At 41.1% G+C, this 17,629-nt stretch overlaps 1 protein-coding gene across 1 annotated transcript in view; it reads left to right on the top strand.

Annotated features, from left to right (window-relative positions):
- The window catches only part of HDGFL2 (HDGF like 2), a 92,175-nt gene extending 80,923 nt beyond the window's left edge, over nt 1-11,252 (top strand). Inside the window, exons 15-16 of the mRNA XM_075352600.1 lie at nt 2,108-2,209; nt 10,098-11,252. Coding sequence (XP_075208715.1) covers nt 2,108-2,209; nt 10,098-10,102 — 107 coding nt within the window. The 3' untranslated portion in view covers nt 10,103-11,252. The remainder of the gene's footprint in view (nt 1-2,107; nt 2,210-10,097) is intronic.
- Nucleotides 11,253-17,629: the final 6,377 nt, after the last annotated feature.

Below are 17,629 nucleotides of genomic sequence, written 5' to 3'. Positions count from 1 at the left end.
GGCACCCATTTCCAACATCCTACAAACAGAGGCTCTATTTACTCATGTATAGATCATCCGTGCAATACTCGCATAACACCAGGTCAGAAAAACCCACCTAAACACCTCGACGTACGTTTCAAGAAAACTTTTTCATCAGGAGCCTCCTGGATTTCTGTTTGTTTTTGATTTATATATTCTTCTGAGTTAAGGTATCACAAATATTATGGTGGAGAAAATATAGGAATTTGTTGATATGTATTTAAGCATAGTGCAATGATTTAAATGTGAGGTCATGTCCAACCCATACATGTATTGCTAGAACCTACAATTCCCAGTATGTCCTTAACAGCAGTAATAAGTTTCTGGGAGTTGCTGTTACCAGCCATTATCAGACTGCGTACCGTACAGGAACCACAGTACTAATGAGCTGTAGTTAGTATCACAGATAATCATTTACATCCAGGTAGCTTTCTATATATGAGGACATCTCTAAAGTTTCCGTCCCTTTGTCTCCTCGTAGTACAGACTTCATGATGAGATTTCATGCCCAGAGCTGATCTCTGCAGACTTCCCTCTGCTCAGTCTTCAGCAGCACATCCTAACAGGGTGTCCTTAAAAATTAAAATCATCCTTATACAGCCCATAAATATATCTCCCATGCTGCACCCCGGAATAAATAATTGCCCCTCACTGTGCTCCCTGAACAAAATATCCCCCACACTGCCACAGCGAATCCTCCGGCAGGCCACATGATGTGCAGAGCTACTTTAGAGGAAAGTTATCCATTTTTAAATCAGGTTTTGTGTATTTGTTTTCCATATCACTATCTTTATTAGAAAAACAAAATTGCTAATCTTCACACTGGCCACTTTGGATTTTTTTTTTTTTTTTTGCTCATCTTTCCTTTTATGAGGAAAAATGTAGTTTTAGGAGGATGAGGAGTTTTCAGTAGGCTCATTATCAGAGGTAGGATTCCCTCAGTTCCCCTCTGAGACTATAGGTGATGTCAAAGCTGACCCTTATCATCCTCCCTTCATGGTGGCCTTGCCACACCCTCATTTAGTGGCTTCATTACAAAAGATTGGATCGTCGTCTGGTCATTGTAGCTTATGTACATGTGTGAACCTGGAAATCTGTTACAAAAAAAGAAAAGCCCTAGTGGCCAGTGTGAAAATACAAAATTTCTATTTTAATTCAGTTTGGGATGTGTTTAAGATTCACACAACCCAATTTCAGCAATAGGTATTTCTATGATGATGGCTGCCTTTTTAAATGGCCTGGGGTCGGAGTATTTTTTTTTTCTTTTACTATTTGTTATTCGTAAATCTTTACAGGTAAATACCATCAGGCAATGACTTATTGCTTTAAATTAGGTGTTTTTATATTAAGGAGTTTGTACCAAGTTACTTCCTTTTCAATTGGATACCTTTTTGATCACTGAAGGATCAAGTCAAACAGCTGCAAAGCCATGTGATCCTGAGAATGGGGTTGTGATGAGCCCCTTGTGAGTGTAGCAGAAATCGAGCACTCAGTCTCCTGTGGCCTAACTTCCAACAATCTATAAATTATCCCATTGATGATGGGCTGTAACTTGCTACAAAACCCTTTAAACAGCCTTGGGCAAATTATTTGAGTATTTATTCCTGCCATGTATATGGCAAAACTACCAAATTACGTTGGTAGTGACTCAACTTGACAAACTTCTGTTTTTTAATAGCTTAACCTTTTTTAATCTCCGTGTCATGCAGAAGATCCCAGAAACTGTCCTGTAGAAATCCTGCCGGGCATTCTAGGGTAATCCACTGTGTTCCATTTTGTTTTAAGACTGGATTATGAGACGGGGCCTAATTTTCTAATTATCATATTGTCTTTCTGCAGACCTGGCACAGAAAGGATGCTATTCTCAGGACAAAATATTTAGGGCAACCTCTGTTATGGAATATACAATGCACATATACTGTATATATTGTGTATATGTATTTCTAAATTGTAAATACAGTCCAATATCCCCTTGTAATAATAAAGGGTGGTTTATGTGTATAACTGTACAAATTTCGATAAGTTCTACGTCTAACAATGTGTTTTTGTTTTTTTGTTTGTTTCCCTTCCCTTTTATTCCTCTCAGCTCTTCCATTAAATGGAGATTCTGTGTCTCTCGAGAGCGAGGACAGGAAAGATGACCACCCGGATCTCATGCCTGTACAGAACGCTACTGTGGATGAATGCAGTTAGTATATTCCGATATACAGTACATACTTGGATTTTAAAGGGAATCTGTCACCCTTTTTTGCATTTTTTTTTTTGTTATTAATATGGGCATACAGGTGGCATAGAGGTAAAATTAGCCATACTTGTATTCCTCTTGGATGATGGGTTATTTGACAAAGATGCTCTTTTCTATCTTCTGGGCTATGGGGCGCATGCTTTCTGGAAGATAATCCGGCTTAAGGCCTTCATTATAAACAATTCTTTCGTCTTTGCTTGTCAGTGTCCCTGCACTGTTTCTCCCTTCTGTAGGCACAGGCTTCAATTTTGGTGTGCGCAATCGCTGGGGAGTCACTGCTGCTACAGTGCAGAGAAGAGATGGCAGGCAGAATGCACATGCATGGGATTTCCAGACGAGCACCTGACGTCACAGGGACTCTGAAGAGAAGGGATAGAGGAATTCTGTATAATGAAGACTGGAGGCAGGCTTATCTTCTGGATAGTGCATGCCCCATAGCCCGGAGTATATAACCCAAGATCTTTGCCAAACGACCCATCATCCAGGAGGCATACAAGTATGGCTAATTCCACCGCTATGCCATCTGTATGCCCATATTAATGACTGAAAAAAAAAAAACAAACTCAAAAGTGTGACTGATTCCCTTTTTTTAAAGGGTTTGTCAACTACTCAAAGAACCCCCTTCTTAATCAAGGTTTCCCCCAAGTAAAATAACACCCAAAATTTGTTGTCTGCACGTACTCTCCAATGGCTTATGTGACATTGGCCATGGGGAATCGCATGGCAATCAGTGGTCACTTCACTGTCCCGTTCTTCAGATGTAACTGACATCTGGAGGAAGTGAGAACTGCGGCTGCTCGCACTTCCTTCAGATGTCACTTACAGTTTAAATACGAATGAAGTGACCGCAGATTGGACATAGGGATCACGTGACATAATGTCACGTGAACCCTGGGAGAGTCCTTGCCGACCTTGCTGGAATGGGCTAGCACCGAAGAGGAGTATAAGTGTTCACTATTTTACTCCGGGGGGAGGGATCGTGGTGATTAAGAAGGGATTGTGGGATTGTCTAAGGAGTGGACAACCCCTTGTAATGTAATAATAGCCACCAAAATGTATGCACGTAGTCAAAATTGTTGGTACCCCTCGTTTAATGAAAGAATGACCACAATGGTCACAGAAATAACTTGAATCTGACAAAAGTAATAATGAATAAAAAAAATCTATCAAAATGAAAGTCAGACATTGCTTTTCAACCATGCTTACACAGAATGTGTTGTTTTTTTTTAATAAAACTCATGATATAGGACCTGGGCAGAAATTATAGAATTATGGTACCCCTGAAAATGTGACAAAAAGGACATGTGGTGTGTCTATTAGCATCACGGGTGTCTACAATCTTGTAATCAGTCAGTAGGCCTGTATATAGGGCTACATATACTCACTGTGCTGTTTGGTGACATGGTGTGTACCACACTCAACATGGACCAGAGGAAGCAAAGGAAAGAGTTGTCTCAGAGATTAGAAAAAAAATTATAGACAAGCATTTTAAAGGTAAAGGTTAAAAGACCTTTTCCAAGCAGCTTGATGTTCCTGTGACTACAGTTGCACATATTATTCAAACATTTAAGATCCATGGGACTGTAGCCAACCTCCCTGGACGTGGCCGCAGGAGGAAAATTGATGACAATTCAACGAGACAGATAATACGAATTGCAACAAAAGAGCCCAGAAAAATTTCTAAAGAGATTAAAGGTGAACTTCAATCTCAAGGAACATCTTTGTCAAATCGCACCATCCGTCCTTGTTTGAGCCAAAGTGGACTTCATGGGAGACAACCAAGGAGGACAATATTGTTGAAAAAAAAAAAAACATTCATAAAAAAGCCAGACTGGAATTTGCCAAACTACATGTTGACAAGCCACAAAGCTTGTTGGAGAATGCCCTATGGACAGATGAGACAAAAATAGAACTTTTTGGCAAGGCGCATTAGCTCTATGTTCACAGATGGAAAGAATGAAGCATATCAAGAAAAGAACACTGTTGTTTCTACTGTAAAACATGGAAGAGGCTCTGTTATGTTCTGGGGCTTTTTTGCTGCATCTGGCACAGGGTGTCTTTAATCTGTGCAGGGTACAATAAAATCTCAAGACTATCAAGGGATTCTAGAGAGAAATGTGCTGCCCAATGTCAGAAAGCTTGGTCTCAGTCGCAGGTCAGGGGTCTTGCACAGGATAAAGACCTGAAATACACAGCTAAAAACACGCAAGAATGGAGCCCTGACCTAAATCCGATTGAGCATCTTTGGAAAGAGCTAAAACATGCCGTCTGGAAAAGGCAACCTTGAAACACAAGACAACTGGAGCAGGCCAAAATACCTGTTGAGAGGTGCAGAAGTCTCATTGACCGTTACAGGAATCATTTGATTGCAGTGATTGCCTCAAAAGGTTGTGCAACAAAATATTCAGTTAAGGAAGGAATGAAGGAACAATCATTTCTGTCCAGGCCTAGTTCTAAAAATTCTGTGGGAGCAAAAAAGCAATGGCTGGCTTTCGTTTGTTCATTTTCATAGATTTTTTTTTTTTTTTTATTCATTTATTACCTTTGTCAGATTCATGTTTCTGTGACCATTGAGGGTTTTTCTTTCTTTAAACGAGGGGTACCAACAATTTTGACCGTGTGTGTTTAAATCTTTAGGTTACACCGCCGTTTTAACATGTTCCAGTTCACTTTGTCACTGTTCACACTACCATTCAGAAGCTCTAGCAGTTTCAATTTCTTTTGGTTGAAAAAAATAGCATGACATGCAATGCTTTTACTAAAACTGGAAGAACAGCATTTCACTGGCACACCAATTTCCATTAGCTAGCTATGGAGTAGCAGTTCATAGAAAACTGATCTTAGTCCAGTTTGCACTTCAATTTTATTTTATTTTTCTCTCTTAAATTGGGGTCATTGTTGAAATACCTCAGAGATTGCTTGTTCACACTAGTCATGATGAGATGGCATGTTATCAGAGGCGCTTACATAAAATATATATATTTTATATTGTCTCTCTATATAATCTCTCTATCTCGTTCTAGCTCTTCTTAAACCCCTTCAGCCCCGAGGCGCTTTCCGTTTTTGTTTTTTTGCTCCCCTTATTCCGAGAGCCATAACTTTTTTTTTTTATTTTTCTGTCAATCTTGCCATATGAGGGCTTGTTTTTTGCAGGACGAGTTGTACTTTTAAATGAAACCATAGGTTTTACCATATAGTGTACTGGAAAACAGCAAAAAAATTCAAAGTGTGAAAAAACTACAAAAAAAAAGTGTGATCGCACAATAGTTTTTGGGATGTTTTATTCACTATATGGTAAAACTGATGTGTGGGTGTGATGCCTGAGGTCGGTGCGAGTTTGTAGACGCCAAAAATGTTAGGTTTACTTGTATCTAAGGGGTTAAAAAAATTCACAAGCTTGTCCAATAAAAGTGGCGTACGTTTTGCGCCATTTTCCGAAACCCATAGCGTTCTCATTTTTTGAGATCTCTGGCTCTGTGGTGGCTTATTTTTTTGCATCTTGAGCTGACATTTTTACTAGTACCATTTTTGCGCAGATGCTACGTTTTGATCGCCTGTTATTGATTGTGATTTTGCGTAAAACTTGCTGCAACCAAAAAACTTAATTTTTGCATTTGAAATTTTTTTGCCGCTACGCAGTTTACCAATCAGATTAATTGATTTTATATTTCTGAACGTGGCGATACCAAATATGTGTATATTTATTTTTATTTTTTTTAACCCTTTAATTTTCAATGGGGTGAAAGGGGGGTGATTTGAACTTTCAGGTGTGGGTTTTTTTTTGTTTACTTTTACTAGTCCACTGGGGGGCTATAGCGATCAGCAATGCGATCGCTCTGCCCTATCTGCTGATCACAGCTACACAGCTGTAAACAGCAGATATGATCACTTCCTGATTTCACTCCGGGCCGAGTGAAACCGAAAGTGACTCATGATGGCTACAGGCATCATCACATGACCCTGTGCTACCATGGCAACCACCGAAAGTCACGTGATCATGCACGTGACTTCCGGTGGTGGCGGCGGTAAGTGAAAATCATGGTCGCGCACATATACATGTCACTGCCAGACTTTGGCAGCGAGATGTAAGGGGTTAAATGTTGCGAGTGGAAGCGATTCCACTCGTAACATGCAGGCACACATGTCAGCTGTTGAAAACAGCTGATATGTGCACGGATCGCCACGACCTGCCTACGGCAGAGGGCGGGGATTAACCTCACACGATCCATGACTGATAGATCCGTCAAGGGTCGTGAAGGGGTTAATGTATTAGGCTCGTCCTAAAAGTGGCATACGCATCACTACAAATATTACCAGTGTCAGAGACTGGATAAGATTTTTGTTTTAAGGTAAATGGCTCGTCATGAATTAGCCGGTAGTACACTGAATCTTAGGTTTACATGGTGATGTATCGAACGCAGATTTTACAAAAAAAGAGAGTTCAGGTGCTTTACGTATAAATGCCACTCCTCACTCATGCGAGCTTCGCTGTGCTCAGCCCAGTGCGAGCCGATTGCAGTGTTTGAATGGCTTGTACTGGGGGTAACAGCGTGATTGGGAGTATTGTGTGCAAAAAAAAAAAACTCCCTGGAAGTGTTCTGTTTATGGCTGGCTGCATGTGGGTGGAGACCCAAAATGCCCAATTATTGACTTCCATTGGGGTTCAGGTCAAGTCCAGCTCCAGAACCGAACTTTATCTAAAGTCAAGCTGACCCTGCTGAACTGAACTTCCACAAGTCTGCTCATCTCTAATGTTGAACGGATATTTTGTTTTTTTGATATTTTCAATTTCTTGGTGCTGTATTGACTGGCGCTCCTGTTGCCCTTCTGCTAAAATTAGTTACTGGTAGATGCAAGCAATTTGGTTTGAGGTTCTCATGATATGCATTATTTTAATAGTACATGGAGCTTTAAAGCAGTAGGCTTGCTCATATTAATAGCCTATCCAGGCTATAAATACGCAAACTGTGTCCAGCTAACAAGGATTTTGCCATAAATGTGTGTTCTTATTGTTCCTGGATTTCTTTTCCTCAGGGCATGTTTGCTGACAGTCTTGTATCTGCAAAAGTACAAAGAGCATTAACCTCTTTCCCTCAGCTAAAGCTGGGTTCACACATAGCGACAGCGACCACGACATCGCTGTTACGTCACCATTTTCTGTGACGTAACAGCGACCTTGTAAGTCGCTGTTATGATCGCTGCTTAGCTGTCAAACACAGCGACGCAGCAGCGATCATAACGTCGCTACATGTGCAGGGAGCCGCGCACACTGCTTAGCGCTGGTTCCTTGCTCTCCTAGCTACAGTACACATCGGGTTAATTAACCCCATGTGTACTGCAGCTACATGTGCACAGAGCAGGAGCCGGCACTAGCAGCAAGAGCGGCGGAGGCTGGTAACGAAGGTAAATATGTGGTAACCAGGGAAAGGTCTTCCCTTGGTTACCCGATGTTTACAGTGGTTACAGCTTTCCGCAGCTGCCAGACGCCGGCTCCTGCTCCCTGCTCGCTTCATTTCGTCGCTCTCTCGCTGTCACACACAGCGATGTGTGCTTCACAGCGGGAGAGTGACGACGAACAAATGCAGCAGGACATTCAGCAACGACCTCACAGCAGGGGCCAGCTCGTTGCTGGATGTCACACACAGCGACGTCGTTGTCGTCGTCGCTGTGTGTGACACCACCTTTAGGCCTAATGCAGATGTCGTTATATTACAGGAATCTGCATGGGCCTTTTTTATTAAAGGGAACCGATCACCAGGATTTTCGTATATAACCTAAAGTGCCAGTATAGCACTGGCTATAAGGCAGATTCTATACATACCTGTAGTGGAAAAACTCACCAGAAAAAAGCCACCAGCCAACTCAGGTCAAAATGGCAATAGCACTCGCAGGATGCAGCCGGCACACCATGATAGAGGTAGAGGTAACACAGGTGCGGAATACCGATGAAACAGCCACTCTCAACCTACCAAATCATGGAGGGGGTGGCTGCCGGTATTGAACACGCACAGTAATAGGGTTTTACATAAGGCACCAGTCACACAGATATGTGCAATGCACAGTGTCCGGTTCACAGCCTATTGATCACGCCCTTCTATTAGATCAGATGGGCTGCCCAGCACTATTAAAGTGCACTGAACGCACAGGACTGACACCCTGTCAGCTCGGATGTATAGGTTTTGAAATCCAAAACAGTAAAGTTTATAAAATTAGCTGCTTGTTGAGTGGCAGTCGCAATGAAGCAAATATATTCAGAGTTATCCCCTCCCCCTGTTAGAATTTGCATAAGCATTATACAAACTATTCACTTTGTCCGTAGAAGGACCTGTGTGAGGTCACACCCATGTGACCTGGTATCAGCTTTGTTGGCTGAGGCCCTGCCCCTTCTGGTCACATGGGTATATCCTCACAACTTCTGCAACAGACAAAGTGATTAATTTGTATAACACTTATGCTAATTCTAACAGAGGGAGGGGATAACTATGAATATATGATCTGTTCCTTTGCTGCTGTCACTCAACAAGCTCCTTTTATAAAAAGTTTTATATTTCAAAACCTAAACATCTGAGCTGACCACTCCAGGTATGTAGATAATCAGCCTGATAGTGCCAGTATAGCACTGGCTTTAGGTTATATAGGAAAATCCTGATGATTGGTTCCCTTTTAATACTTCAGGTTATGAAATCCTGTATTTGTCACAACGTTTTTGGGAATTAAGGTTGTACCTTTGGAATGTCCTGATATTAACACTGTAAAATACAGTACAGAAAACAAAAATGCTATTTCTTGTAGCCATATTATAATCCCAACAGGACATAGAACACATTAGAAATTTGAAAGTTTTTTTTTTTAGTTTTTTTTTTTTCAAATGGAATTGAAAATGACTTGCTCGTTTAGAAAAGTCTTCTGTTGTGATGGTTGCAGTATGTGGTTTAGCATTGACTTGGTGAAATATACATTGTCTGGATGGGTGCATATATTCTAACACTCTATATAATGCACCAAACTGAATGTTCCTTCCAAGATGTGTAAGCTGCCCATGCCATAGGCACTAATACCACCCTATACCATCAGAGTTACATGCTTTTAGTGTGCACTGATAACAAGCTGGATGGTCCCTCTCCTTTTTCTATTTTATTTTTTTATGTTGCAGATTTTTATTGCATCTATTATATAAATGAGATTACTTCTGTTTGGGTTGTTTTTTGTTTTACACTGCGTTTTTTTTCTTTTTGGCTTGTCATGTTTTATAACAGTTGCTTTTGTTCTTGATACTTTTTGGTATTGTCGCTTTCAAAACTTTGATACAGTGATGTGCGGATTAAATGCATCTTTAGTGTATTTTATGCATGGGTGGTTTTTTTTTTTTTGTTTTTTTGTTTTTTTTTTGTTTTTTGTTTTTTTTTCCTGAAAGTTTTCCATATTTAGTCCAATTCTATTGAGAAAATCTGCATTGGAAACTCAAACACGCATAGCAGGTCAGCTTATGCAGCATGGGCGGGGGGAAGGGGGGTAGAATACAGTGGGCATGACATTTCTAGAAATTCCCTCAACTTAGCTGGAAGTATAAGATTGAGTTTTTTGTCTTTGTTTTGTTTTTTTTTGTTTTTTTGTTTTATGTTTATGCAGCATGAAAAATGCATCATGGGAACTGAAAAAATTTCCAAATGATTGGTGTCTTAATGTGTACAAAGCATCCCAACTTGTTTGGAATAAAGGTTATAAAACAAAACTACATATGTTATATTCATAAATTGCTTATTCTAATTTTAACTATTGTTTTGTTGTTTTTTTTTTGTTTTTTTTTTTTTTGTTTTTCCCATATTTGAAGACTAAACCCTTGCAGTTAAAACACAATTCCCAAGAAGCTGAGGAGCCAACACTATATGAATTATCCTTGTTTATGTTGTAAACTACCCTTGAAATGCAGAAATTGTACTTTGGAGCTTGTATCTGAACTTTTTTTTTTTTTTTTTTTTGTTGTTGTTGTTTATGCTTTAGATATTTTTTAATTTTTGCTTTTATTTTATTTTTTTTGGCCACTACGCTTCTATGAATTGAAATGAACATAAATGTTTTTTTTTTTATAAATAACGTACTGTATATGAGTATTTTTTAGGTGTTTATTGTAATCTATTTTGTTGGTTAAAAAAATGCCTAATCAAACATTTCTTTATATTCCTACATACATAATGTGTATGATGGTCTGTAAACCTACTCTGTCTGTCTGGGGTATTGTTGATATGAGTTTTTATAAAGACTAATATGTATAAATTTTAAAACCTTGATATGGAGTGCATAATTTTTCACCTTTTCCTCAAAGAAAATGTGCTATCAGATAAAGACCTATTGTTAAAATATTTTTAACATAAAAACGTGCTTTAAAGAATTGTTGGTTATTTTAATTCATGTCACTATACATATTTTTTAAAAAAATCCTTAGATCCTCTACTCGTCAATCTGGTCAAGGATATTATTTTTTTTTTTTTATACTTCCTGTTCTGTGTAAAGATGATTTTTAGTAGTCACATTTTTTGTTGTAATCCTTCCTGCTGTGTTATTGAGTTGACACGTATATATGGATAACGTGTGTGTGTGTGTGTGTGTGTGTGTGTGTGTGTGATATATATATATATATATATATATATATATATAACACTAGATCACACCACAGTATGTGATTGTAACAGCTCGCCTCCTCCCCCTCCCTGCACATTGTATTTTGCACAGGTCACAAAATATGGCTAGAAAGAGTCTCCACGGAATTAAATAAACCTCTTCATTCAATATCTTTATCTAGATTCTTTAAAGTATATGTATAAATGCTGAAACAGCTGAGCCAAAATGGCTTTTCCGTATAATCATGAACAGAAATCTATCAATGTTTGCTTTGACTTTGTTACCAGAAATGGGTGATACATTTCATTTTAAAGGGTGTTTTTTGTTGTTCTAGAAATGAAAGTGTTTATTAAAAAATTACACAATTTTTAATATGTTGTTTCAATTAATCTCCAACTTTTGTCTGCTTTTCCCAATTATGACTTAAAATATGCCTCCAATTTTTTTTTTATATTTTTTTTAAAGTGCATTATACTGGAAACTTCCTTTTTGAAGGAAAACCTTTTAACGTGCAATTCCACCTTTTGCATTTACCTTCCACATGATGTATAACAGTTATAGCTGCTCTTTCGATGAAGTTCAGCCACAAGACTGAGTTAAAGGAACCTCTCAGGTCCCTTATGCCCTCCACGTCAACCGCATTCACATTTGCACATCCAAATCGTTTTCTTAAGCAGTCGTGTATAACCTCATTCTCTAAAATCAATGTGTTAAAAAAAAAAAAAATCTATTTTTCAGATGCAAATTAGGGCCTTAACTAATCGAAGTGGTGTTGTGTCCCCAGACTAGTCAGCCCTCTTTCCATGTTATCACATCTTTGTGTGCGTAATGGCATGATTCCCACTAGCCGACGTCATAGCCAGCTCCTGGACATCTCGCGCATGCATTTGGCTCATTTCAGCAGCGCCGGTGTGCTTCAGAAGCTATGTGAACACATTCCGGCTTCAGAGAGGTGCGCTGCTCATGGTCAGAAGATCCGCTTCTGCACTTCCAATCATGAGCAGTGCAATGCTATGAAGCCATGATGTGTATAGCCGGCTTCTGAAGCACACCGACGCTGCTGAAATGAGCTGTGCGCATTTGCAAGCTTTGCGGGAGCTGTGGTGACTGGTTTGTGGAAATCATATTAGTCGGCCCTCTTTCCATGTTATCACGTCCCTCTGGGCATGATAACGCCCATTTCAATAGTTCTGACTTTTTCATTTACATAAAAAAAAATGCATTTATATCCTCTGTTTTTTGTAACACACTGAGTTTAAGAGTGATATTATACATGGCTGCTTAGGAAGACCATTTTTATGTGTAACTGAATGCTGCTGGCTTGGATGGCATAAGGGACCTGACTTTAGGCTTTGAGTGCCATTTAAGTCTTCACAGATAAGTTTGTGATTAGTTTACAAGCAAGATAGCATTGTACAGAACAGTCAGAATATTCCTGCTCTAATATGTATTATACAGTGCACAGCAAAAATGAATACACCATTTTTGAAAAGTAGGATTTTAATCAATATTTTACTGAACATGAGAACAATATCCAAAATTTTAACTTTTTTTTTTCTTTATGAATTACCTGAAAGTAAGGCTGATAATATAACGTTCATTACAAATTCTTCTGTTTTAATCAAATGATGCAAAAGGGAATACACCCCCATATTAAATCTAGTATTTTGTATGATCTCCATGATTTTTTTTATTACAGAACCAAGCCAACTCTTCTAGGCATGGAATGACCAAGTTCGTGACATATTGCAACATCTTGAAGAATGGAAAAAGATAGAACAACCTCTTTCAGAGCCTGGATGGAGAGTGATACTCAACTTGTCTCCCCAGAAATCCCCATAAGCCCCCTGTGTGCACACTGTGTTTTTACCTGTTAATTGTGCGTTTTTGCTGCAGAAATTTCTTGAGAAAATGGTTGTACCTTTCTGCAGACATTTCCCAGCAAAACCTATGGAAAAAAATTAGCTGTGCGCACACTGCATATTTTTCTCAAGAAAATTCTTTCAGTAGATTTTGTTGAGAAAAAATGTGTATGTCACTTCTTTTCCGCAGAGAGCAGATATTCACTCCATTGACTGTAATGTAATCATGAAATCACGCAGGGAATAACTCAGGTAGCAAATTATGTGCGTTTTCATTGCGTTTGTTCTGTCCCCACTTAAAGGCGATTTGAAGGTGCGTAGTTGTGAGAATCTTACCTTCGTTTTTCCTATAGGTGAGGCAGACGGGACCAGAGCGCTCCAGAGTTAAACATGCACATGCTGAGATGAAACAATGGTGGTTTATTTTCTCCAAAGGTTAAGGACATGCAGAAGTACAGCGGTCCAAGTACTTGGCATTGTAGTTCTCCTGTGATGCTTGTCTCTGAAGCTACTACGGTCAGAAGATTTTGCTTCTAGCAGCTCCAATAAGGGATGATGTCCTCACAAACTTTGGTTTGGAATGAACATACCAGGATGGTGATGCAAGAGGGTCATCAGACACTCCCATGGGCTGGACAAAAGAAACAGAGGAGCCGAAAGGTCTGACCAGTAGATGGCAGCAGAGACAAGCATGAAAAACATTAAATAACAGTTTTAACTAAGACAAATAGAAACAGCACACTCCCCGTCTGAAATTCACTTTGGGGATTTCACTATTGAGTCCATAATACAACCTGAAAGGAAAGGCTTGTTAAATGAAAAAACAAGATCAATTGAGTCCAAACAAGGAGGATGGCTCAAAGTTCAGGTCCGGTAGCGTTCATCCCGTAGGGACGCTCTCTATGGGCAACAGCAGAACAAGTTCGTGGATTGGCCTTGCAAAGATCTTCATCTCACCTTTCCTGATGACCTTTAGCTCTACCTTCCGAACATTTCCGTTCTGGTTAGGCAGTTAGTAGTAATCAGTCCCATAGGCCAGTCAGTCCTTTCTGTGGTCTGGTCTTTCATGAGGACTAGGTCTTCTTCTTTGAGGTTCGGCTTGGGATGTCGACACTTCTTTCTTCCTTGAAGAATGGTGAGGTATTCCTTCCTCCATCGGTTCCAGAAGTAGTCAGCCAAGTATTTGAACCCGTTTCCAGTGTTTTTGATAAGCGTTCGCATGGGTGAACTCTCCGCTGGGCATTACCGCGTTGTCTTAGGTTTTTGGGTAATAAGAATAGTAGGAGTCAATATGGTTGGTGTTTCTGGATCCATGGTCACCGGCACAAGGGGTCTTGAATTGATAATAGCTGAGACTTCAGCTAAAAGAGTGACTAGAGTCTCATGTGCGAGTCTTGAGGAATTGACGTCCATTAGCATGGAGCTCAAGATGTTGCGTCAAATCCCGATCATCCTCTCCCAGGAGCTTTGCATGTGAGAACTGTGAGGGGGATTGAAGATCCAGGTGCAACCTTTCTCTGCCAGCTGATCTTGGATAGGGTTGGTGTCGATGTTCAGCAAGACACTAACATGGTGTTTGTTGGGAATGATGAGAGGATTTTGTTCTGCAACTCCAAGATGAGCCTGATTTTAAACGACCGCCAACTCTCAGTAAGTCGAAACTGTCGATGACTGGCTTTAAATTGGCGAGAGGGCTTCTTAATGGAATCTGCTGTTTGTTGTATAAATACTTCCTTTCTATGACGAATTCACTCTGTTGGAGGTGGCGTATTATGAGGGACTCGCTATGGGAGATGTCCTCAGCAGAAAGGGGTTTGTGGCAGACATGCCAGCGATGACAGTCTTTGTTTTTAAGGTCTGTACGATAGCATCTGGCGATGTGCACTAACCTAGCGGCAGTCCTGACGAGCCTCATCCAGCTAGAGAAACGTTCAAACCGTTGGCAACCGAGGTTGGAAGTTTTTTCTGCACTGGTGGCCAGGGTATTGACTTCAGCTCGGACATCTGGATCGTTGTCTGGATCTAGGATGCTGAAGGCTTCCTGGAAACCTTCTTCTGACTGTCTCAGCAGGATCTCTGGACCTGTAAGCCAAGAAGAGTTAGCAAAAGAACTTATAGACGTAGGTCTAGTTGCGTGATCTGCTGGATTTAGTTCGGCTGGTACAGGTTCTGCTAGGTTGTTGCAGACTTTCTTGTCCGTCAAGGCGGCGCTGTGTTCTCTCATTGCAGGCTTGCTGTTCATAGAATGCTGAAGAGAGTTAAATCTGGTCTGAGCTTGAGCTCGGTTGTTTGGGAGTCTTACCCGGGTAGATTAGAAGGGTAATGGAGAGACCCAGTGGTTGGTTTTGTCTTTAGAAAACTCAGTCCATTATTTCAATGAATTCTCTGTCCTCTACTGACAAGGCTACTTTATCGTCGTCCTTGGTTGTGTGAAAGACTGATCTTCCCAAGTTGTCGATATGCACAGAAGAAGCGATGTCAGGTAGCTGTATTGTGTCTGGAGACTTCTCTTTCACTACATAGTGATGAGGACATGGCTTTAAGCAGGTTGTGCGCCCACTCCATGCACGTAAGTCTTGAAGGAATCAATTCCTAATCGATCAACGCACACATTTCCTATGACTACCCATCCCAAGTCCAGTCTCTGGGCGTATGGTGCATAGTCAGGCCCATTACACTGTTGTCGCACCTTGTGTACCCTTAGATTGTCTCTGCTGAGCAGGAGTAAAATCTCTGCATTATTGTCCAAAGGTGGGATAACACTAGCGAGGTGTCTTAGGTGTGGTTGAAGAAATGCAGCTTCTGGGGTAGGAATTTCATTCCTGTGGCTGGGTATTTGGTCACATTCAACGAGCGTTGGTACAGGTATTTCAGTCTTCCCATTGATAGAAGCAATGAATCCCTGGGCTCTTCTGCCGCTAGTCTCTATGCGACCCGAGCAGGTGTTCAAGGTGTAGGGTTCTGATGGTCCATTAATTCCGAAGGCTTCAAAGAATTTGGTTCCTGGCAGGGACCGGTTGCTTTGGTCGTCTGTGATGGCATACACCTTCGTTGCCTTTTCTGGATGTCCCTCGGGATAAACCTTGATGAGGCATATTCAGGCACAACATTTCTGAGTTTGGCCCTCTCCACATACCTCTGAGCATGAGCAGGAGACGGCTGTGGTGGTGTCAGTCTGATTCTTGGACTCCCCGCCATGACTTGGAGTGGGAGCGGTGGTGACTGCAGCCGGTGTGTCTCTAGCTAGCTGGGTTGGGTGCATGGCTGAAACGTGTTTTTCACTATGACACTCCTCACACTTGACGATGGATTTACAGTCCTTGGCCATGTGCTCAAGTGATGCACAGCATTTGAAACAGATTACAAGCTCTGTGAGGACTTTCTTGCGCTCCTGTAGGGTTTTGGATCTTAACCCTCTGCACTTGTTCAGTGAGTGCGGTTTTTTATGGATGGGGCATTCTTGATTGAAAGACTTATCTCGTGATGAGATGGTGTATTGTTTATCTGTGGGTGCTGCAGGTGATGGTAGCTCAGTCTTCCTGACACCGTGTTTTTAATGTCTCTGCGTTTGTGTATGGCACCTTCATACCTTGATGATTATGTTGTTGCAGCTGCCGAAGTGTTGAACTCTAGGAAGTCGAGGCTGGGGTCGTTCCTCATCTGGGCCTGCTCGTCCATGAACTTGCAGAAGTGAATCAATGGGGGAAAGGTGACGTCATGCACTCTTTTGTACCTTGAGACTGACTTTGCCCATTTCTCCTGCAGACTGTATGGCAGCTTCACCACGATTGGGTTCACTCCATGGGCTGTATCCAGGAAGCACAGCCCAGACAGACGAGGATCTCTTTTGGCGAGCTCCAGCTCCATGAGCAGATCACTTGGGTCTTGAAGCTTGTGGGCTTCTTTAAGGTTGATCTTTGGGATGTCCTGCAGTCTCTTAAATAGGGCTTTCTCTATTGCTTCTGCGCTGCCAAAGGTGCGTTCCAGTCTTTGCCATGCAGCAGCGAGACCTGTTTCTGCTTGTCCCACATAGACGGTTCTTAGGCTTTTTGCTACGGTTTGTAGAGCCTGGGCCCAACCACTTGATCAGGAGGTCGAGCTCCTGATCTGCAGTTAAGTTGAGATTGGCGATGGCCGCCTTGAAAGTTGCTTTCCAGGCCCTGTAGCTCTCTGCACGATTATCGAATTTCGTGAGACTAGTGTTGATTAACTCTCTGCTCACCATGAACCTGGCAAACTCAGACATATCTGATTTCTCACCACTTGTTGCCACGACGACTCGTGATGCCCCTGGGGCGTATGGGCTGCCTGGCGTGAATGGATGCGATGTTCCCGGGTAGAATGACGTTGCTGCAGGGTTGAGCTGTGATTTAGCCTCTGTAAATTCTGATGGCTGCTGCTTGAGCTGTGGAAGTGGGTCAGGAAACACTTGGTTGCCATCTTGCCGTGGTGACTGTGTTTGAGAGGGCACCTCTTGGTGACTGTTATTAATTTGCTCGGGTGCTTTATTTGGTACTGGCACTGGTAGAGGTAAGTTGGAGGTTTCGGTGTTGTCGGCTTAGACGGTACTGCAAACCGGGGTTGCTACAGGTAACTGATTCAAAAACAGGAGAAAGACGAGTAGAAATGCTTCAAAAAATTTATGTATTTTATTGTTATCTTATCTTAATTGATATTGTATCAAAAACAGGTAAGAAAAATACATATATAAATATGTTATAGAATCAGGAGTAAAGAAAATGAGGCCAAGAGGAGAGGTGTTAAAAGGGCACAGACATAACCTGCAAGAATCCTAAAAGAGTATTAACAAAGACACGTGAATGTCACATAAAAGTTAAATCAGCAAGAATGAACAGAAGTGCTGACTGCACCATTCCTGCGT

The sequence above is a fragment of the Anomaloglossus baeobatrachus genome, chromosome 1 (assembly GCF_048569485.1).
Source record: "Anomaloglossus baeobatrachus isolate aAnoBae1 chromosome 1, aAnoBae1.hap1, whole genome shotgun sequence".
NCBI lineage: Eukaryota > Metazoa > Chordata > Amphibia > Anura > Aromobatidae > Anomaloglossus > Anomaloglossus baeobatrachus.
Note: the sequence above shows the minus strand (reverse complement) of the source record. Positions and strands in the feature narration are given on the sequence as shown.